This window comes from Chanodichthys erythropterus, chromosome 9 (assembly GCF_024489055.1).
Source record: "Chanodichthys erythropterus isolate Z2021 chromosome 9, ASM2448905v1, whole genome shotgun sequence".
NCBI classification, from domain to species: domain Eukaryota; kingdom Metazoa; phylum Chordata; class Actinopteri; order Cypriniformes; family Xenocyprididae; genus Chanodichthys; species Chanodichthys erythropterus.
Window position 1 is genome coordinate 6516933 of NC_090229.1, and position 23515 is coordinate 6540447.

General features: G+C 35.5%; 1 protein-coding gene across 3 annotated transcripts; it reads left to right on the plus strand.

Annotated features, from left to right (window-relative positions):
• Positions 1 to 1835: 1835 nt before the first annotated feature.
• On the plus strand, positions 1836 to 23292 carry septin5a (septin 5a). Of its 3 annotated transcripts, XM_067394353.1 has the most exons (13): positions 1836 to 2155; positions 12396 to 12693; positions 13926 to 14016; positions 14102 to 14188; positions 14756 to 14879; positions 15841 to 15975; positions 18329 to 18446; positions 18646 to 18747; positions 20109 to 20205; positions 20337 to 20472; positions 20657 to 20759; positions 22060 to 23085; positions 23167 to 23292. In XM_067394353.1, exons 2-12 carry the CDS (start codon positions 12619 to 12621, stop codon positions 22120 to 22122), a joined length of 1131 nt encoding a protein of 376 aa, XP_067250454.1. In that variant the 5' UTR covers positions 1836 to 2155; positions 12396 to 12618; the 3' UTR covers positions 22123 to 23085; positions 23167 to 23292. The 3 variants fall into 3 exon arrangements, with proteins under 3 accessions (XP_067250454.1, XP_067250455.1, XP_067250453.1); XM_067394354.1 differs by lacking the exon at positions 12396 to 12693 and having other exon boundaries at positions 1840 to 2155; XM_067394352.1 differs by lacking the exon at positions 1836 to 2155 and having other exon boundaries at positions 12149 to 12693.
• Positions 23293 to 23515: the final 223 nt, after the last annotated feature.

Below are 23515 nucleotides of genomic sequence, written 5' to 3' on the forward strand. Positions count from 1 at the left end.
ATGGTTTGGGGTTTTCTATTGTTTTCTATCAGTTTTATTGCTTGATTTTCACTTAAACAATAACATCTACTGCAGTGGTCTTCATATTTCTTTTTTACCAGCGGGTACGTTTTACTGTATGTTATAAAAGCTCATCTTAACAGTCTAAGAAATGGACTGAAACGCTCCATGCACATCGATGTCCAAGTCATTTTGCAGCATTGTAGTGAGTTCTCTGCTAATTATTGATGTCTGCTGTACACACACTGATTTTGTTTTTTTGTCTATGTGGTTCAGCCCAGTTATTTTGACTTGCTTATCTCCTGTTTAGGCCTTTTTAAAGGATTAACACATGTTGTGCGGTAGAGTAACGCTTACTTCCCTGTTTTACATCTTCCTTTTTGTACTTGCTCATGTTGAGAAATAAATAACTTTCTGAGTCATTTGTTTTGAACGTTTTAATTTCCTGCAAGCAAGAATGTGTGAAGTCTCAGAAATGGTTTGTGTGTTTGTGTATTTTCTCTTCGTACACCATAAATGATATTTTGCTCAAAAGTGAAAGATGTGCAGTATATTAATATGCTCTTTTCATCCACCTTTTTTAAGTATAGTTTCATTGATACTGATTTTATGCCTGTCCTGATCTATTTTTTTTTTTTTTAAAGAATAGGAAAAGAATGCTTGGCACATTTTTTGATTATAATTATTATTATTTTATTAAAGAATGTAAATTTAATATAGCTTTTTTACTAAACGTTCACTTAATTACATTTAAAATGCTTAATTAATAAAGCAAATTCTTAAGTAAAAGCCTTAAATATAATTTATTCAAGTTCCATTAAGAGATTTAATTTATAATTTGATATTAATTATTTTTTTAAAAAATATTTTCCCTTATATAGCTATGTTTTAATGATTTTTAATTCTGAATATTTTAATGCACCGTTGATTTTCTTTTCAAAATTAATGTTAAAGTAATGTGCATTTTTTTGAATGACTTCTAAACAAATAAGATAATACAGACATAAACAAAAGTCTCTTGAACATTTAAATACAGCAACAATGGATGAAAGCATTAAAGAAAATGGAAGACGATAAAAAAGAAATAGGTAGATATATAAATACAGTAATGCACACTAGAGAGGCAGTAGATCAAGTTACGCTATTCAACAACAAACACTGTTTTTTTTCAGGCACCTGTCAATTTTGAGATTTTACACTTTTTGGCTTTTCATAGTGTTTTTTCAGACTGAGAAAGAAAACATCCAAAATGCACTTTTAAGTATGTTTTGTAGCACTTTGCGTCTATAGATTTCAATTACGGTAAATATCTTTAAAGGCAGTTTTCTCAAAATGAGACAAATCTCCACTTCAGCAGAACTTATTTACACCACACTTTACAGCTTATTCCTGTCTATGTTCTGAAGGTTTTTACAGAGGGATTTATTGATATATAATTTGCCTGATTTTATACAACATTTTATTCCTAAAATATTTGTTTTCTGGCTGTTGATAGTATTTTCTGATTTATGGAGTGATAAAAAGAGATTCCCTCTGTAAAAACCTTTGAATTTAATATGTCCAAAAAATTAAATGAGAACTTTGAACCTGATGTCATCCAATATTCAGATTTTTGTTCTAGAAATGTATGCAAATTTGCGCATATTTAATTAGATAACGCCTCATTTGCATATTTAAACATTCAATTTTAGAAAACTTTTTTTTTTTTCTTTACCCTATTCACCTGGGGTGTCTCTATTTTTAGTGTCATAATTGATTTAATTTAAATATAAGCACCGCTGTAGTATTCTGTAATCTGTTTCTATGAATGACGTCTGGATGGGCGTGGATTCGTCCGCGTTCGCCACGCCCTCTCTACGCCTGGGGTTCCCAGCGGGACTGAGGAGCGTGAGACGGACGAAAGCCGAGCACAGCAGAGCTGCGGGGAGCGAGACAGCCTGAAACATGACCACCAACATCCGATATAAGAGCAGGCTGATGAAATCCGGTAATGACACAGACACTGCTTTTACTCTGTTTTTACTGTGTTTGAGTGGATGAAATGATGCCTATTATATCTCTTCCTGCCTGTGCGTCTCCATCCCGCACCTGCTTCCCTCATCCGACCTGCTGCTGCTGCTGACGCCGCCGATGCTCTCGTTCAGAGGACAGTGAGGTGAGAAACCAGCAACTTTACCACATTGCGCAATTTTACTTCAGTTTTTAGAGCTCGTGGGAATTCAGTTTACCAACCGCAATCGTTTCCACACAAGTTAAACCACGTAACAGAGCCCTCAGTCTCAATCTGACAGAGTGCTTTATACATTTTGTTGCATGTTTGTGTATTCACGCTCCTGTTTACGAGGTTTAAAATGGTTTCAGCAGATTTTGCTGACGGTGTCACCCACCCTCGAGTCTCGACTGACGCACTTTATTTCTTCAGAATGATAATAAGGCATCAGTCTCATGTCATCTGTCATACATTCCTCTCCTGATCAGCCTGAAGGAAATCTGCTGGCTGTTTTCTGTCATTTTGAGCTCTGATAGAGGATGATAGTGCTGCTCCTCTCTGGAGGCGTTGTCATGGTTACAGGAGCTGGAGTGTGTGAGAGGCAGTGGTGGTGAGCAAGTGTGAACCCTGAGCTCTGTGTAATAGATGTTTGTAGTATGGTGTGATATGAGTGAAAGAGTGTTTCCTTCTCAAACTATGTATCTATTTGGTGATGTGCATCTAAATGTGGTTTCTTACCTTGTAGCGTCACCCAGAAATTGTGTTGTCGATTGACATGTTTAAACAGTCGGAATGGGAAGATGTAAAGGCCTTGCTACTTTTTTTAGCCTTTACTTCATGTTACAGTCCAATTTGCTTTTTAGTATTGCTAGTGTCAGGTGGAGAACAAGCTATTGGACATGTGCTGGAACCAATATTTCTGATCAATTTTCACGGAGGAGAAAGACTGTATATTTTAAATGCACACACTGCTGTTCAACATTTTGGTGTTTTTCTTTTAAATAAATTAGTTTAATTCGGTAAGGATGCATTAAATTGATCAAAAGTTAAACATTTATAATGTTACAGAATTTTGATTTTAAATAAATGCTGCTCTTTTGAACTTTCTGTTCATCAAATAATCCTGAACAAACGGTTTTCATAAACATATTAACTGTTTTCAATATTGATAATAATCAGAAATGTTTCTTGAGCAGCAAATCAGCATATTAGAATGATTTCTGAAGGATCATGTGACACTGAAGACTGGAGTAATGATGCTGAAAATTCAGATTTGATCACAGGAATACATTACATTTTAAAATATATTCAAATAATAAATAATATTTCATAAGTTTACTGTTTTTACTGTATTTTTGATCAAATAAATGCAGCCTTGGTGGGCAGAAGAGACTTCTGTCAAACACATTTTAAAAATCTTACTGGCTTGTTTTAAATGATAGTGAATATCTGCTAAAAAAAAAAAAAAAATTCTTCTACTTTTGGAGTATATTAGCACATGCTTTTGTGGTAAAAACCTTGAAGGAAAGTAACAAGCTGCTGGTTGCAAATTGCTGATTTGATCTCAAGTTCAAGTTACTTTTTTGGCATGACATAGTTTTGCCAAAGCATTTTAAGTATATTTAAATACAGAATAGAATTACACCACCGAAGTAATACGAGAAAAAAACATACAAGCAAGTAGATCTCCATGAGAATTGTGCACTTGAATTTAGCATCTGTTAAATGACACAGCAATAATTGATTGCTGTAAACTTCCTATTTTACTATACGGACCAAAGCTGTTCAGATGGTTAGCGATTTCACACAGCTTCCAGCATTGACCCATGAACACACATGTGCAGTTCCTAGAAAACACATCATCCTACGCAAAAGCAGAACTCAACTGCAAACACCCCCACACACACATTCTCTCCCTCTCTCTCTCCGCATTGAAGCTTAATAACTTAATGGTGTGGAAGGCTGGCTGCCATTTCAGACATGTCTTATTTATCTGTGAAAAGGTCACTGCATTGAAATGAAAGAGTGTGTAAGTGTGTGTGTGTGTTTCTATAGAATGAGATGTCTGCAGTGTGTGCTGTCAGTGAGCTGCACAGCTGCATACAGCGTGACAGATGGCAGAATTGAAGTTTCTTTTGATCGTGAAGTCAAATGGCCTGCGCAGTTGTTCAAATGCCACAGCACGAAACGTCAATCTCAGTATCAACAGTATGAGAGAGACAGAGTGTTCAGTGCATGCTCAAGTAGCGTGTAATGTAGCACAAGTTTTGGTTCACCTCTGTTTGGATTAAGTGGCGTTTCAATAATGATGACGTAAAAATTAAGCCAAAAATTAAATTCAGTCATCATTTACTCACCCTAATGGAATTCATTAGAATTTACTATGAACGCAGGTAGCTCTAAAACTGGCAAAAAATGTCCTTTTTGGAGCTAATTTTCGGTGCATGGAAAACAAAAGCTCAGACATTCTGAATTTCATGAATCCACAGAAGAAAGTAAGTCAGGACATGAGGATGAGTAAATAATGTCAGAGATGTTATATTTGGTCAAACTGTTCCTTTACATGTGAGTCCATATAGCTGCACTACCATTCAAATGTTTGGGAAAAATCATTACAATCAGTAAAATGTAATTTTTTTGGAAAGAAATAACTACTTTTATTCAGCAAGGATGCATTAAATTGATCAAAGGTGACAGTAAAGACATTTATAATGTTACAAAAGATTTCCATTTCAAATAAATGCCATTCTTTTGAACTTTCTATTCAACAAGGAGTCCTGAAAAAAATTAGTTTTTACAAAAATATGAAGCTGTTTTCAACATTGAAAATAACGATTAAAAAAATGTTTCTTGAGCAAGTTAGAATAATTTCTGAAGGAAATCATGTGACTGAAGACTGGAGCAAAGACTTTAAACAGAAAGATGGTGCACTTGTATTACTATGAATAAGTCCCGCCTTCTAAATAAAACAGCCAATCGCAGATTGGTAAAGTCATCGCATCAGTGCAACTGCCATTAAAAGCTCCGGTTCCTATAGAAACAGTGTTCTGAGATGCGCTTAGGACTGAAAAATGCAGGTTTTTTTCATGATTTGAGCATTTGGAAACAAAATTCATGATAAAGTTCTTGTCAGATTCCATTGGTGATTTCAAATATGAAGAGATATGAGCTGCACTTGAATGTCGGAGAGGCGTTTCAAAGATGGCTGCTGTGTGAAATGACTTGTCTTAAAGGGACTCTGAATGGAGTAATGATGCTGAAAATTCAGCTTTGCATCACAGGAAAAAATATTTTAAAATACATTAAACAGTTGTTTTAAATTCTACTGTTTTACTGTATTTTTGATCAAATAATAGTGAGCAGAAAAGACTTCTTTCTAAAACATAAAAATCTTACTGAGCCCAAACTTTTGAATGGTGTATGTGAAATGCAGTTTTCCCTGAATATTATTCACATTGGGTGATGTGGTCAGTTTAAACCCCACAATGCACAATCCATGAACTAACTATCACCACTGTGCCTCTGAGCATCACTGTAATAATTGTACTGTAAGTGACCCTGATGCATGTGCATTGAACCATTTAAATACATGCCTGCAATATTACTAACAAATTAGTGAACCAGAAAAGCTGACATGGTCTAAAAAAGCGAGAGGAAAACAGTCCCCCTCTGGGAACACCATTGCAGGTCTGTTTGTACTTGACCCAGTGCAGCTGCCGTAGATCCCCGAGGATGTTTAGTGAGCTCATGACAGCAGCGATAGAGATAGAGACAGTGATAGAGAGACGAGTTCATTCACTGCACTTCCCTCAGACGTCTCCACCCTTTCCATCAGTTTGACATCATCAGCATGTTCCAGACCCACAGTGTAACATGAGACAGCTCAAATGACAGTGAAGGATGACATCATTGGTCCCACCTCACTGGTAAATATCATTGAACAGCAGGCAGGAAATCACTGTCTGAGATGAGCAGGATGTCTCTATTCAAATTACAATTAGAAATGTTAATGTGCTTAACCAGAGTTGGCAGGGCATTGCTATACAGTTGATAAAGTATTCCGAATGCCTATCTGTGCATTGTTATGTGGTTGCTAGGGTGTTTTGGATGGTTGCCAGGGTGTCACAATGCAGTTGCTAAGGTATTTTGAATGGCTTTGTGTGCATTTCTATGCAATTGCTGTAAACATTACTATTGCTGCAGTTGTGGTTGTTTTTAGTGTGTTGCTATGCAGTTGCTGTGGTGTTTTGTGTGGTTGCCAGGGCGTTGCTATGCAGTTGCTAAAGTCTTCCGAATGCCTTTCTTTGTGTTACTATGTAATTGCTGAAGTGTTCTGGGTGGTTGCCAGGGCATTGCTATGCAGTTGTTAAAGTGTTCTGAATACTTTTCTGTGCATTGTTATGAGGTTGCTAGGGTGTTCTGTGTGATTGCCAGGGCGTCGCTATGCAGCTGTAAGGCATTTTGATTGGCTTTGTGTGCATTTCTATGCAATTACAGTAAACTTTGCTATTGCTGCAGTTGTGGCTGTTTTTAGTGAGTTGCTATGCAGTTGCTGTGGTGTTTTGTGTGGTTGCCAGGGCGTTGCTATGCAGTTGCTAAAGTCTTCCGAATGCCTTTCTTTGTGTTACTATGTAATTGCTGAAGTGTTCTGGGTGGTTGCCAGGGCATTGCTATGCAGTTGTTAAAGTGTTTTGAGTGCATTACATTGCAATTGTTAAGATATTCTAAAGCATTTTAATGCTTTGATTTGTGGTTGCTAGGGTATTATGGGTGGATGCCAGGGTGTTAGCTAATTCATATGAATTTGTACAATCTCACTCGTATGTTTTCATATGATCTATTTAAACCCCAGTGATGGGTAAGTTTAGGGGCGGAGTTAGGGGTGGTCCTTCATAATGAGTTTCTTTTTAAAAAAATCATACATTTTTGTACGATTCACATCGAATGAATTCCTAAGAAAATACCACCTCATAAACCAGTTACGTTTTTCCGTGAGATCAGGTTGGGTGTTCTGAATGTTTTTGTGCACATGGTCTTCAGTAATGGTTGACTTAGGGCTGGTTCACACAGAATGCGTTGTGCTGTTAAAAACACAAGACGCAGGTCAGTGGAATGAAAAAAATGTAAGGTCTAGAGATGCATTTCTTTAAAGTTTAAAACTTATTTTAACTTGAGCATGCACAATGGACAATATAAACAATGGAAATATAGTGCAGTGAAATGGAAAATGTGTTCTTTGTGAACGGCTCCTTAGTAAGCAGCAGTTGTTGACCCTCTGGTGCTGTTCAGTCATTTTTGACCGAAAGATTTAACGTTTTGGTTTTTTAGAAAATTTTACTTCATCAGAATGGTACGAAACTTTGTAAATGTTTTGACACTTGCTATGTGAACACACACACACAAATTAGGGATGTGATTCGAAAAAGTCAAATGGTCCTGAAAAAACAGTCACACTTATACTGATCAAAAATTAAATGTTTGGTACTGTGTGCAAAAAAAAAAAAAAAGCTAAATTTTTCAGATATAAATCTCAAATTTGGAACACAACTTGTATAGATTTATGGCTTTGATTTAATCACAGTATTACAGTAAAACATGCTTTTATATTTTTCGGTTCATATATTTCATATAAAATGTTATTTTAAGGCATTTTTCATAATAGTTAAAGGTGCCCAAGAACCAGTTTTAACAAGATGTAATATAAGTCTAAGGTGTTCCCTGAACGTGTCTGTGAAGTTTCAGCTCAAAATACCCCATAGATTTTTTTAAATAATTTTTTTGACTGCCTATTTTGATCCATAATTATATATGCACTGATTCAGTGCGCAGCCCCTTTAAATCTTAATCTCATAAACAAAGTTCACATAGCTAATATAACCCTCAAAATGGATCTTTACCAAGTGTTCGTCATTCATGCTGCATGCATGCATCGATTCCTGTGAGTATAGTATTTATTTGGATGTTTACATTTGATTCTGAATGAGTTTGATAGTGCTCCGTGGCTAAAGCTAACATTACACACTGTTGGAGAGATTTATAAAGAATGAAGTTGTTTATGAATTATACAGACTGCAAGTGTTTAATAATGAAAATAGCGACAGCTCTTGTTTCCATGAATACACTAAAACTATGGTAACTTTAACCACATTTAACAGTACATTAGCAACATGCTAACGAAACATTTAGAAAGACAATTTAAAAATATCACTAAAAAATATCATGTTATCATGAATCATGTCAGTTATTATTGCTCCATCTGCCATTTTTCACTATTGTTCTTGCTTGCTTACCTAGTCTGATGATTCAGCTGTGCACAGATCCAGATGTTAATACTGGCTGCCCTTGTGTAATGCCTTGAACGTGGGCTGGCATATGCAAATATTAGGGGCGTACATATTAATGATCCCGACTGTTACATAACAGATTCGCCTGTTTTTCGGAGGTCTTTTAAACAAATGAGATTTATATAAGAAGGAGGAAACAATGGAGTTTGAGACTCACTGTATGTCATTTCCATGTACTGAACTCTTGTTATTCAACTATGCTGAGGTAAATTCAATTTTTCATTCGATGGCACCTTTAATTTAAACTTTAATAACTTTTTTTGCTTCAGTTTTCTAACGTCAGCAATAATCTGCCAAGTGTCTTCTTAAAAAGAGACCAAACTTAAGTCTGCATTCTAGATTTACGATAGTTTGTTGAAAATTTTATGCTCAAGAAGTGATTAACAGGTAATAAATGGATCATAAGTATTCCATAAATATAATTTAGTACCAGAAATATCCCCTAAATATTATCAAACTAAAATATAGTACGTTAATTTTCATTGAAATAAAAAAAAAAAATCTGACATTTTTGATCACCACACGAGCATCACCAGAGGGTTAAATAAAAGCTGTTTCCTCCATTTTAATACACTGATCGTATTAGAGTTCCTCAAACAAAACTGGTTAAAAACAATAGAGGTATTGGACTGTGTCTGGTCAGGGGTGTTCCAGGTGGCACTCAGGGATGGCAGCTGGACAGTGAGAGGGTGTTGTTCTCTGTAGGGTGGGGGAACCAGGGCTATTGTATCACTCAAGGACATCTGTTGTGCTCTATTCAAAAGACCCCCTTTGGACCCCCCGCCCCCCACCAGCACACTGATCATCTATATGCATGACCAATACCCCCACCAACCCTTTAATAGAGCGAATCATGCTTAATATAAAGATGTTTATTACTGGTGCTTGATCAGATATCACTATTGCTATTGCTCACATTAGGGTTAGTGATCTGAACTACCCCCCAAAACTTTAAAGAAAATATAAAAATCTGATTCAATCACACATATTCACTGAATCTTCCCAGAAAGCAGCTGGTCCAACAGACCTTTTATTACAATTTCCTGTTTTCTATATGTATATTAGGGGTGTAATGTTACACAAAATGTTGGTTTTGTGCGTACCTAGGTTTTGAGATCACAGTTCGATACAAGTTCAGTACAACAAGCAACAAATCCCCAGATTGTTTAAAATAAAAAATTAAGGAATTGTTGATTTGTTAATTGATATATTGAACAATGCTGTGCGGTAAAAAGCAACAACTGTTTTGGTTTGATTAACGTTTTGTGTGTAGTAGTAAATAAATTGCCAAACATGCGGTGACAATGGCGGATACACAAAGTTAAGTATTACGCTTCTTTAAGAAATCATGGAAAGATGAATGAGAAGGAGAAAAACTGCCATCTACATCTGAGCCTACTTCACCTTAAGGCACCTGAGGCTTCCTGTTTCCAAGACACACATCACTGGTCTGTAGAAGTGAGACTTCCACGACACAAATCAGCACAATGCCAAATGATTTTGTGTCATTATTTATAACAGCAGAATCAACTTAAAATACAGATAAGAGTAAGACATCATTTGAAACTGTAAAGAAACTGTACACTCAAAATAAAAACAGAACATTGTGCTTTTGTAAAATAAAGAAAACAAACAGGATGCCGCTTTCTACCCTCCTAGTTCCCTTTCCGCGAAGTTTGTGGAGCGGCAGGAGCGTGTCACAAAAATCAATCTAAACTCAGTGTATATGCTACTTAGCAAGCTCTTGTGCGCCATCTGAACTCACCTTTCTTGTTTTGGGTTGGTGCATAGATTATCTCTTCTTCTTGTGGTGGTTAGCAAACAGTGTTGCATTACCGCACATCCTCTTCTGTCGCCTGTGACTGACTGTATTCGTCGTCTGACTGTATGCACCGAACCATGCGACAGGGTCATGGGCGGCCAAGGCTCATTGATGCATGTGGGGAGCGAAGGCTGGCCTGTGTGGTCCGATCCAACAGACAAGCTACTGTAGCTCAGATTGCTCAAGAAGTTAATGCTGGTTCTGATAGAAAGGTGTCAGAATAGTGCATCACAGTTTGTTGCGTATGGAGCTGCAGATCAGTCAGGGTGCCCATGCTGACCCCTGTCCACCACAGAAAGAGACAACAGTGACACGTGAGCATCAGAACTGGACCACAGAGCAATGGATCACGTGGATGGCCGGGTGCATTTGCGTCGCTTACCTGGGGAACACATGACACCAGGATGCACTAGGGGAAGAAGTATTAGGAAGGTGGTCATAATGTTATGCCTCATCGGTGCAGTGTGTATATATATATATATATATATATATATATATATATATATATATATATATATATATATATATATATATATATATACAGTACAGTCCAAAAGTTTGGAACCACTAAGATTTTTAATGTTTTTAAAAGAAGTTTCGTCTGCTCACCAAGGCTACATTTATTTAATTAAAAATACAGTAAAAAACAGTAATATTGTGAAATATTATTACAATTTAAAATAACTGTTTTCTATTTGAATATATTTCACAAAGTAATTTATTCCTGTGATCAAAGCTGAATTTTCAGCATCATTACTCCAGTCTTCAGTGTCACATGATCCTTCAGAAATCATTCTAATATGCTGATTTGATGCTCAATAAACATTTATGATTATTTTCAATGTTGAAAACAGTTGTGTGTTGTTTTTTTTTTCAGGATTCGTTGATGAATAGAAAGTTCAAAAGAACAGCATTTATCTGAAATACAAAGCTTCTGTAGCATTATACACTACTTTTCAAAGGTTTGGGGTCAGTAAGAATTTTTATTTTTTTGAAAAGAAATTAAAGATATTAATACTTTTATTCAGCAAGGATGCATTAAATCAATCAAGAGTGGCAGTAAAGACATTTATAATGTTACAAAAGATTAGATTTTTCTGTTCTTTTGAACTTTATATTCATCAAATAATCCTGAAAAAAAACTATTGTACACAAATATTTTGTATAATTGTACACATTAAATGTTTCTTGAGCAGCAGATCAGCATATTAGAATGATTTCTGAAGGATCATGTGACACTGAAGACTGGAGTAATGATGCTGAAAATTCAGCTTTGATCACAGGAATAAATTACTTTGTGAAATATATTCAAATAGAAAACAGTTATTTTAAATTGTAATAATATTTCACAATATTACTGTTTTTTACTGTATTTTTAATTAAATAAATGTAGCCTTGGTGAGCAGACTAAACTTCTTTTAAAAACATTAAAAATCTTAGTGGTTCCAAACTTTTGGACTGTACTGTATATATATATATATATATATATATATATATATATATATATATATATATATATATATATATATATATATATATATATATATATATATATGTGTGTGTGTGTGTGTGTATATATGTATGTATTCCTGTGATCAAAGCTGAATTTTCAGCATCATTACTCCAGTCTTCAGTATCAAATTTCCTTCAGAAATCATTCTAATATGATGATTTGCTGCATTTCTGATTATTATCAATATTAAAAAAAGTTGTGCTGTCTCAATTTTTAAAAACAGAAATAACATTATAAATGTCTTTACTGTCACTTTCGATCAATTTAATGCATCCTTGCTGTATAAAAGTATTCATTTCATTAAAAAAAAAAAATCTTTTAAACAGTATATATGTTTTGTACAGACAAAAATATGCATCCTCATAGCATTTGAAAAAAATGCTACAGTAAAGGTTACTCTGCTGTGCTGTAGTCTGTAGAAAAGCTGTGTGTGCGCCAGTCTGGCAAGGTCTGTTGGGAAGGGTGTGGCTGCCATCTTACTAAATGTGTCTTGCTCCCTCTCTCACTCTCACTCACTCACTCGCACACACACAGAAATCCCTACACCTCAGAGCCGTCTGTGGAAAAAAAAGTGGGGGAGGAATGAACGACTAAATGAATGAGTGTTTTTATTCCCGTTTTCAGCCGCCCCCCTTTCCTGTCTAAAATTGCTTCCATGTTTTTTTTCTTTTACGTCTTTTCGTTTCTCTTGCTCACTCTCTCTCACTCACTACCTTCTTTTGTCAGTCTTTCATTCAGTCATGTGGGGATTCCTCTGCCTGCCTGTTTGAACACGGCGTGCTGGGATGTGCCATGGGCAAGAGACAGACAGAAATCAAGGAAAAGGAAAGCCAAGAGGGTTTATAGAAGCAGAGAGTGATAAACTGAGAGTCAGAGAGAGAGAGAGAGAGAGAGAGGTCACGCAGATTTAAAGACGGACGGCACACATTTCTGAGGCGTCTGGTTCAGGATGGACACCATGATGCTGCAGGAAAAACTGGTGGAGAAACTTCTGTGTCCCCGAACCAGAACTACCCGACAGAAGGTTCGGTGTTTATGTCTTGTACACACACGTATATGTATATATATATATATATATATATATAATATATGTGTGTGTGTGTATATGTATATAAGCAAATGAATATGCTTCCATTTAGTTTCTTTATAAGTGTAATTGTAAATAGTATGACATAAGACTGAAAAAATGATTTTCTTACTTATTATTTTTGTCAAATTTTTACAGTATGAATATTTAAACATTCTTAAATGAAGATACATTTTCTTGAGAAGCAAAATGACAAGATATTAAGTCTTGTTTACTGAAAATTATTCAGAATTAAGTGAGTTTATGGTTAAAACAAATAAAAAATATATCTGCCCATGGGGTGCTTTCATTCATTTTTGAATGAAGTTTATTTTTCTGACCCCATTGAGAGATTTTTTAAAGCATAAATTCACTTAATTTCAGAAAACAAAACGTAATATCTTAATATGTAATTTTTATTTTAAAGAATGTTTAGATATTTGTGCTGGAAAACAAGACAAATATACTAAGTAAGAAAATAATTTTTTTTTTGCAGTGCATGTATGATATTATAACATTTTGTTTGCGTTAGTTGTGTTTGCTTATTCTTAGAGTTAAAGATTTGAACAAACCTCTGCCTTTTGCTTCAGAAAATGTAAAAATCTCCTTGTTTTTATATATAATTGAATTCCACACACATATCTTTTCCCTCTTCTCTCACACACACTGTGCATGTGGAGTGAGATGCGGCAGGGTTTCTCTTTTCTAGGATGATGGACTGCGGAAACACGCATGACGGGCTGTGAGATGCTCTGGCAGTCAGACGAGTTGTGTTTGGCCCAAGTTTGAGTGTGTTAAAAAGGCCTTTTCATCTTATGTAAATATGGCTTGTGTGTGTGTATGATCACTCGGTTTGGCCTGGACACTGAGCTGGTTCTGCTGTCGGGTTTAATAGTGAATTTGCTTTCATTCAGTGCATAACCGTCAGTAATATTACTGTCCTCAGTGTCTGTTTGAGCCGTTATGACTGCTGAGGAGTTTCCGGCACAGTTGGTAGACCTGCAGGAGTCTCGACACTACTGGGCTTTTCATGCTCGGCTATTTTTGTGCCGGTCTGACGATTCACAGAAGTTTGGTCTTAAAGGGACAGTTCACCCAAAATAATTATTCAAAATCTGTATAACTTTCTTTCCTCCATAAAGAAAATGGAGAAATTATACAGAATGTTCATTTTTTATTTTTTATTTCAGGACAAGCAGTATGTGGGCTTTGCTACGCTTCCTAATCAGGTCCACAGGAAGTCTGTGAAGAAGGGCTTTGACTTCACTCTGATGGTGGCAGGTATGTCTGAGATCATCACAATAGCATGTGACAATGACTTCATGCTCATCTTTGTCAATAACAAGAGCATTGTGTGTGTGTTTAGGTGAATCTGGTTTGGGCAAGTCTACTCTAGTTAACAGCCTCTTCCTCACAGATCTCTATAAAGACAGGAAATTACTAAATGCAGAAGGTAAGAATTCTCTTAAAGGAACAGGACGCCAAAATATTGTTTATATAATATATTCTACTGTTTAAAAGTTTCAGCTCAGTAATTTTTTTTTTAAGGAAATTAGTACTTTTATTCAGCAAGAATGCATTCAGTTGATCAAAAGTGACAGTAAAGACATTTATATTTCAAATAAATGCTGTTCTTATGCACTTTTTATTCATGAAACACAAATATTAAACTTTTTTCAGCATTGATAATAATTATAAATGTTTCTTGAGCAGCAAATCAGCATATTAGAATGATTTCTGAAGGATCATGTGACACTGAAGACTGCTGAAAATTCAGCTTTGATCACAGGAATAAATTACAATTTAAAATATATTCACATAGAAAACAGTTATTTTAAATTGTAATAATATTTCACAATATTACTGAATTTATTGGATTTTTGATCGAATAAATGCAGCCTTGGTGAGCAGAAGAGACTTTCAAAAAACATTAAAAAATCTTACCGACCCCAAACTTTACATTGTGTAGCCTATATCTCTTACACAGTTTGAATGCTATATCGTGTGTTTCCTTTAACAGAGCGCATCAATCAGACGGTTGAGATCACCAAACACACGGTGGACATTGAGGAGAAAGGAGTCAAACTCAAACTCACTATTGTGGACACGCCGGGGTTTGGAGACGCGGTCAATAATAATGAATGGTGAGAATTCAGATGTTCCCAGCATCCCATGACAATTACAAAACAGATAGTTCTTGGATGCTGATTGCTCAACACAGCATTTTATGAAAGCAAAAAGTCTTTTAGTCATGTCTACATTCATAATATAGCACAGCCTTGAGTGTCTAAGATCAAGGTTTCCCAAACTAGAGTTTATGAGGGAACAGCTAGGGGTTTGAGTTAATGCTAAGATAAATAAAAAAATTAAAAAATAAATGCTGAAAATAAATAAAGTAAAATAAAATGAAAATAAATGTTAAAATAATTATTAAATTAATTAATTTAATTGAAATAAATGGAAAAAAAAATATTTAAAAATAAAACCATTCAAAATAAAACCCATACTAAAGAAAATTTTAATATTTTTTTTGTTTACCTGCATGTCATGTGATTATTAAAGTCACCATGAAATCAAAATTCATTTTTTTTTATGACAGTTATGTTTTTTATGGAATATTTCAGTGTTTATTATAAATGATTTATCCATGCATCAATATTTTTTTTTTAATTCATGTGCCTTCATAATCCTTAATCAAAATAACTCTTTTCTCTTCTCTGATGTGTTTACTGGCTCAAGGGCGGGGCAACCTGTCACTCACATGAGATCCACCAATAGCAAACCACAACCATCCAATCAATTCCCCATGGACAAAATCAAGTTCTGCCCTACATTTTTTTCTCATTCCAGAAGCCGTTTCACTCTGATATACATCACTGATATAAGACAATCACAATTTCTGTTTCATGCTGACTTTAACCAGCACCAGAGAATCGTGAACATGTGAATGTGCTGAAATATCATCTTAAAAACTTAAGAACTTCAAGTAAATATTTTAGGTCATAGGGGTTCAGTTAACAAAAAAAAAAAGTGAATCTCTGCCTTAATCTGTTATCGTGTTCAGCCCTGATATTCTGAAGAGTGTGTTTATCTGTGTGTCTGCAGTTGGAAGCCTATCACAGACTACATCGACCAGCAGTTTGAGCAGTACTTCAGAGACGAGAGCGGACTGAACAGGAAGAACATACTAGACAACAGAGTGCACTGCTGCCTGTACTTCATACCTCCGTTTGGACATGGGTACAAAACACACTGAGTCTGGGTCTGTCTTATATGGGTCAAGTTCACATGCATCATCTTTGCATTACATTTGCATAATAATACATGTGTGTGTTTAAGGACAATGGTCCATTGTGCCCATATGTAACGTATATTATAGGCATTCCTTAGAATTTGTTTGTAAACTTTGAGTGCAAATGTATGTACACTTACTACTCCAGATCAAAACAAAATATCAGTAAATACAGATGAATTCAAATTAGGTCCTTATCAATATTAGCTAATATTTTTAATATAAGTTTACAAACCTGCCACTTAAGAGTTCATATTTCATTTTAATCTTGAGTGAGATAAAAATATTTTTGACTTGTTCATGATGGTGGTCTCAAATGACTTCTTAAAGGTGCCCTAGATTCAAAAATTGAATTTATCTTGGCATAGTTGAATAACAAGAGTTTAGTACATGGAAATGACATACAGTGAGTCTCAAACTCCATTGTTTCCTCCTTCTTATATAAATCTCATTTGTTTAAAAGACCTCTGAAGAACAGGCGAATCTCAACATAACACCGACTGTTACGTAACAGAGACAAGAGCCGTCGCTATTTTCATTATTAAACACTTGCAGTCTGTATAATTCATAAACACAACTTCATTCTTTATAAATCTCTCCAACAGCCTCAAACTCATTCATAAACAAATGTAAACATCAAAATAAACACTGTACTTACGCTATTAGACATGTTGCATGACGAACACTTTGTCAAGATCCATTTTGAGGGTTATATTAGCTGTTTGAACTTTTTTTATGCTGTTTAAGGCAAGCGCGAGCTCTTGGGGCGTGGAGCACCAAATTTAAAGGGCCACACACCCTGAATCAGCTCATTTCTAATTATGCCCCAAAATAGGCAGTTAAAAAATGAATTAAAAAAATCTATGGGGTATTTTGAGCTGAAACTTCACAGACACATTCAGGAGACACCTTAGACTTATATTACATCTTTTAAAAAAAAGTTCTAGGGCACCTTTAATAAAAATGATACGGTATTCAACAGTGTTGGACAGTAACAAAGTATTCTTCTGTACGTAAGTACATTTTTTAATTCTGGCCAAAATGAACGTGAAAAGTATGTTACTAATGCTGAATTTTACTATTGATTGTTGCAAATGAAAATCATATTTAGTCAATAATTTGGAAACTAAAAGTGTATAATAAGTATAATAATAACTAGAATTTATAAGTTATGACTAGTAATGGCTAGAATAAATAATGAACATGGTTCATCGATCACTGCTTTTTACTTTTAAGGGTTAGTTCACCCAAAAATGAGAATTATCCCATGATTTACTCACCCTCAAGCCATCCTAGGTGTATATGACTATCTTCTTTCAGACACAATCAGAAATATATATAAAAATATCCTTAGTCCTCCAAGCTTTATAATGGTAGTGAATGGGGGGTGAGATTTTGAAGCCCGAAAAAGCACATCCATCCATCATAAAAGTAATCCATACGACTCCAGGGGGTTAGTAAAGGCCTTCTGAAGTGAAGCCATGGGTTTTTGTAAGAAAAATATCCATATTTAAATCTTTATAAACTAAAATAACTAGCTTCCGGCAGACGGCCTATGCAAGTCGACCTGCGCCAAAAGAGTAACTTCTGATGCAACGTAGGATGTAGCGTAAGTTTCGTCTCTCACTGTTCAAACAAATACGGCTGGGCAACAAACTCAAGCTCCTCTTCTCTTATATCAAAATCCTCCGACATTTCTCTTTAAAAATTATAAAATTCATGACCGGTGTTTTGCTTCCGCATTCATCAATACATCAGATCGTCAGATCAGAGATTCCTTTTTGACGCAAGTCGATTTGTGTAGTCCGTCTGCTAGTTATTTTAGTTTATAAAGATTTAAATATGGATATTTTTCTTAAAAAAAAAATTCACTTTTGCTTCAGAAGGCATTTATTAAACCACTTGAGTTGTGTGGATATCTTTTATTATGGAAGGATGTAATTTTAGGGCTTCAGAATCAGGAGCACCATTCACTACCATTATAAAGCTTAGAAGAGTCAGGATATATTTTAATATAACTCAGATTGTGTTCATTTGAAAGAAGATAGTCATATACACATAGGTTTGCTTGAGGGTACATTAAAAATCAATTACTTTTGTACTTTTACTCAAGTAATATTACTTTTACTGGAGGTTATCAAGTACTTTTTTTGTGTTCTTCATCCACCACTGATATTTAATACTAATAAAAGTTCATAAAAATAGAGATAGATTTGGGGTGATGGTCAAATGTATGCATATGATGCATATGGATATCATATGCATCAGCTACTTAAACTCATTGTCTCTTTTTGTGTTTAGTTTGCGGCCGGTGGACGTGGAGTTCATGAAGGCTCTACATGAGAAAGTGAACATCATTCCTCTGATCTCTAAAGCAGACTGTCTCACGCCTAATGAGGTCAAAAAACTCAAGGACAGGGTGAGTGGACACTATCTGATCTGATGTCCTCTGAAAGTCAGTTGACAGTAAATCGGATTATTTTAGTGCTGGTGCTCCTGATGGAATCTAGTTATTTTATAATAGACCAAATGCATTCGATTCAAGCTAGTTGTTAACTGCATATTTGAATCGAGGTGTGAATGACAACACAAGATGCGTTTCATGTGTTTTCCTGCAGGTGCGAGACGAGATCGAGCGCTTTGGGATTAAAGTGTATCAGTTTCCTGAGTGTGACTCTGATGAAGAGGAGGAGTTCAAACAGATGGACAAAGAGCTGAAGGTCCGAAGCTCTATATATATCTGTTTGTCCTTAATATGTATTATTTAATTTATGTTAAAGTTTATACTTAAAGGGTTAGTTCACCCAAAAATGAAAATGATGTCTGTAATGACTCACCTTCATGTCGTTCCAAACCCGTAAGACAGAACACAGTTTAAGATATTTTAGATTTAGTCCGAGAGCTTTCTGTCTCTCCATTGAAAATGTATTTATGGTAGACTGTCCATGTCCAGAAAGGTAATAAAAACATCATCAAAGTAGTCCATGTGACATCAGTGGGTTAGTTATAAGGTTTTGAAGCATCGAAAATACATTTTGGTCCAAAAATAACAAAAACTACGACTTTATTCAGCATTGTCTTCTCTTCAGGAATCCTTTCCATTGAATTGATTCCATTGAATCCTTTAATCTGTCGGCGTTGGTAATGTACTTTTACATCGCTGTGTTTTTTTTTGGTGATTAGGACATCTGCGACATTTTGAAGCATCGAAAAAACATTTTGGTCCCAAAATAACAAAAACTACGACTTTATTTAGCATTGTCTTCTCTTCCGGGTCTGTTGTCAATCCGCGTTCACGACACTGCTTCTTGTTCTTCTTCTTCTTCTTTCCTGTTTTACGGCGGTTGGCATCCAGCTAATTGGTGCATTACCGCCCCCTTCTGCTCCGGACAGTGACGCTGCTGACGTGTTATCCGGAGCGCCCGAGCTTCGTATTTTTTGCTATATTTGCTATATTTTTTAAAATGGTGCATAAGTGTGCATGTCGCTGATGTCCTAATCGCCAAAAACAACCACGTAAAAGTACATTACCAACGCCGACAGATTAAAGGATTCAATGGAATCAATTCAATGGAAAGGATTCCTGAAGAGAAGACAATGCTGAATAAAGTCGTAGTTTTTGTTATTTTTGGACCAAAATATATTTTAGATGCTTCAAAAAATTCTAACTAACCCACTGATGTCACATGGACTACTTTGATGATGTTTTTATTACCTTTCTGGACATGGACAGTCTACCGTACATACATTTTCAATGGAGGGACAGAAAGCTCTCGGACTAAATCTAAAATATCTTAAACTGTGTTCTGAAGTTGAACGGAGGTCTTATGGGTTTGGAACGGCATGAGGGTGAGTCATTAATGACATCATTTTCATTTTTGGGTGAACTAACCCTTTAACTTACCCAGAATGTGATTTGGTAATGACTGCAGTAGAAATGACAGACAGATGCAGAAGATAACGTATAATGCAAATAGCATGTTAAAGCAAGATGTATTTATTCACGTATAAAAGTATACCTGGTAAAGAATATTGAATGATTTATGTGTCGTGCATGTGTGTGTTTGTGTGTGTGCTGTAGGAGTGCACTCCGTTTGCTGTCATTGGCAGCAATACAGTGGTGGAGGCCAGAGGTCAGAGGGTCAGAGGTCGTCTTTACCCCTGGGGTATCGTGGAAGGTCGGTATTCTTATACACAAATGTAGATATGAATACTTTGCAAACAGATTGCAGCATGCAGTTCGGTTTTACATACAGTACTTTAATGCTACTTAACGTTACTAAGGAACTCTGTTTCAATTCTTCTTCAGTGGAGAATCAGTCTCACTGTGACTTTGTGAAACTGAGGAACATGCTGATTCGCTCTCACATGCACGACCTGAAAGACGTGACGTGTGACGTGCACTACGAAAACTACAGAGCCCAATGCATCCAGGAGATGACCAGGTGTGTGTGACATTCACAGAGTGAATGATGGAAATATATTGCATTTTGTTTCATTGAAACGACCCTATCGTATATTGAAGAAAAACACACTGCTTTGTTTTTACCCTTCAGGGGTTGTTTTACTTTCCAGCCTCGATGTAGTTCATATGAGGCATGTTTGTGTGTGTGTGTGTGTGTGTTTCAGTAAACTTGCTCAGGATAACCGTACAGACAGTCCGCTACCCATCCTGCCTCTGCCAACACCAGACGTTGAGACGGAGAGACTCATCAAGATGAAGGATGAAGAGGTATAAAATGATCATCACTGATTACATGTTCATCTTTCTTTAGTGTGTACTGTTGCTGTTTGAGCATAAAAAAGCTCTGCAGAGCTACAAAGCACAAAGTCCCTCATATCACTGTTTCTGAACTCCCTGAAATGCCTCCATTTTAGTCTTGAGTTTTCTTCCGGGAATGAACATGTCACCGTATTCCTCATTTAAATACTTAAATACACAAAAAAGGGGTGGGGACTGGTTGAGTTAGTAGTATGTTGAAACTCGCAGTTATGGTAAGGGGCGTGGCATCTCCCAAACAAGCTGGAAGCGGTTGACCAATCACAACACACGGGTCCATCTGACCAATCAGAGCACACTGTGCTTTTCAGAAGGAGGGGCTTCACAGAGACAGGAACTAAACAGAGTGTTACTGACAGACTGGAAAGAGAGGGGCTGCAACAGTGTAGAATATGTGAAAAATAATGTTTTTCAAACATTCAAGCATGAAAACTTTTGTTGTGAGAGCCCAAAAACTAAATCAAGACCTTGAAAAAGGGCAAAAGGGTCGTCTTTAAAGCATCACTGAAGTATGCGGTATAGTTTGTGATATAAATCCATAGTTTTTAGGACGTTTGCTGGATTCTTTAGAGACATTTGCATGGGAATGTATTGTTATAGATATTCTGGGTGATTTAATTGCCAATAATTATTGTGTTTATTATGGCCAGTATTAAAATTCTATACTTTTTTGTAGGTTTTTCATATTTATGTTTCAGTAGACTTTTTTCTTCATATTTTTTTAATTTTTTAATTGATCAAAGACAGTAAAAACAGTAATATTGTGAGATATTTAAAATAACTGTTTTGTGTTTGAATATATTTTAAATTTTAATTTATTCCTGTGATGATACATTTTCAGCATCCTTACTCCAGTCTTCAGTGTCACATGATCCTTCAGAAATCATTCTAATATGCTGATTGGCTGCTCAAGAAACATTTATTATAACTTTTATCAATGTTGAAAACAGTTAATATGTTTGTGGAAACCATGCATCCTTGCTGAATAAAAGTATTCATTAAAAAACAAAAAAAACAAAAGTTGACCTCAAACTTTTGAATGCTGCTTTATGTGAAATCAAGCTTTATAACATTAAAAATTAGTTTAGTGTTTGAAATGGGAAAAAAAAAAACCACTTATATCTTTCTAATCAGAACAATAAGGATAATAAAAAGAATGCTAATATTGCTATAGTGCATTTTAGTTTTTTCACCAGTGTAAACTACAAGAAAGTTACACTGAAATTGACCTGAATATGTTTTGTTTGTGCAGCTGAAGAGAATGCAGGAGATGCTGGAAAAGATGCAACAACAGATGCACGAGAAAGACCAGTGATGCTGTCTGACACACACACACACACACACTACAACCCTCACTGCACCCCTCGGATGTGAATGCATTTAAATGATACTGTACAAATATCATATATAGAGGTCTGACCATCAGATCTGCTCTGTTCATCTGCTCGGTGCTTCTGTCTGCCTGGATCAAATATGGTGCAGCTGTCATGTGATTCATCATGTGTTAATGAGGAACGTACATAAACCAGTGTACTGTTAACTTAAATTAACTTCTAAAGGGTTCTAATTTATATTGACTTTTTTTTATTGGCTTAGCGAGACGAATGCGTGTATAAGTTGTTTTCTGACAGTGCAGGGGTTTATTGACATGTATGTGTGTGTTTGGAGAGAAAGAGAGTGAGGTTGTTTTGCTTTGAATCTGTTGGGTTCAATGGCAGGTTTGGTTTTTATAGTGAATGTGAACATACAGCTCCATAAACATGCTCGTTTTATAACAATAATAATCGGAATAAAATCGATTCCATTATTATCAGTGTTAATGGCCTTTAATAATTTAATAATTTATATTATTATGTCAATTGTTTATGTAAAGCTTGCTAATAAATGTGAATAATTTATGAGTTGTCGTTGTGTTTGTTTGCTAGTTTCATATTCATATGATTGATTGGTATCTGTTCAGTCGTGATGTCAGAAGGTAAGTAAGACGAGTTAAATATCATTTTTTTATTGTTTGAATACAGAATGTGAAAATGTGGAGTAGTTTTTAAGTATGTTTCAGATACTGGATGATGCTTGTGCCCTTCATTCACTTGGAGTTTAAACTGAGCGCAAATGAAAAGCAATTAAGAAGTCCCAGTATCAGAGAAGGAAAGTGTGGCCCTCTTCCTGTCACATGTTCCTCTGAGGGGGTGGCATGTGTGTGTCATTTTATCAGTGTGACCCAGCTGTGTTTGATGCTGCAGTTTTAAGGCTCCTTCAGACTGATACTGACACGCTGGTAAGAACTTTACTTTTACTTCACGCAAAAAATAAGTTGTACAAATTACACATTATATGCATTTATTCTTGATTTATTTAGCTGGAAATGACATATTCATCCAATATCACAACCCATTGGGAACCTCAGTGAACTAAAGGGGTGGTAAACACACACTGGTATTTAAGTGAATAATACATGATGTTGGTCAAAATGAGATATTTAAGTAAAATAAGAAGGAAATAAGACATGGTTCAAGTGCTGTTTTATACCAGTTGTTTAATGTGGAGGAATGTACAGGTATAACCAACTTTTATTATTACTTGATGTTACAATAAAATAAAATAGATCAGAAAGAGCTTAATTGTGTAAAAGTGGACTTGCACACACAAGGAATTTGTCTTGGTAAATGAAGTATCCAGAGCACACATCCAAATATAACAAGACACAT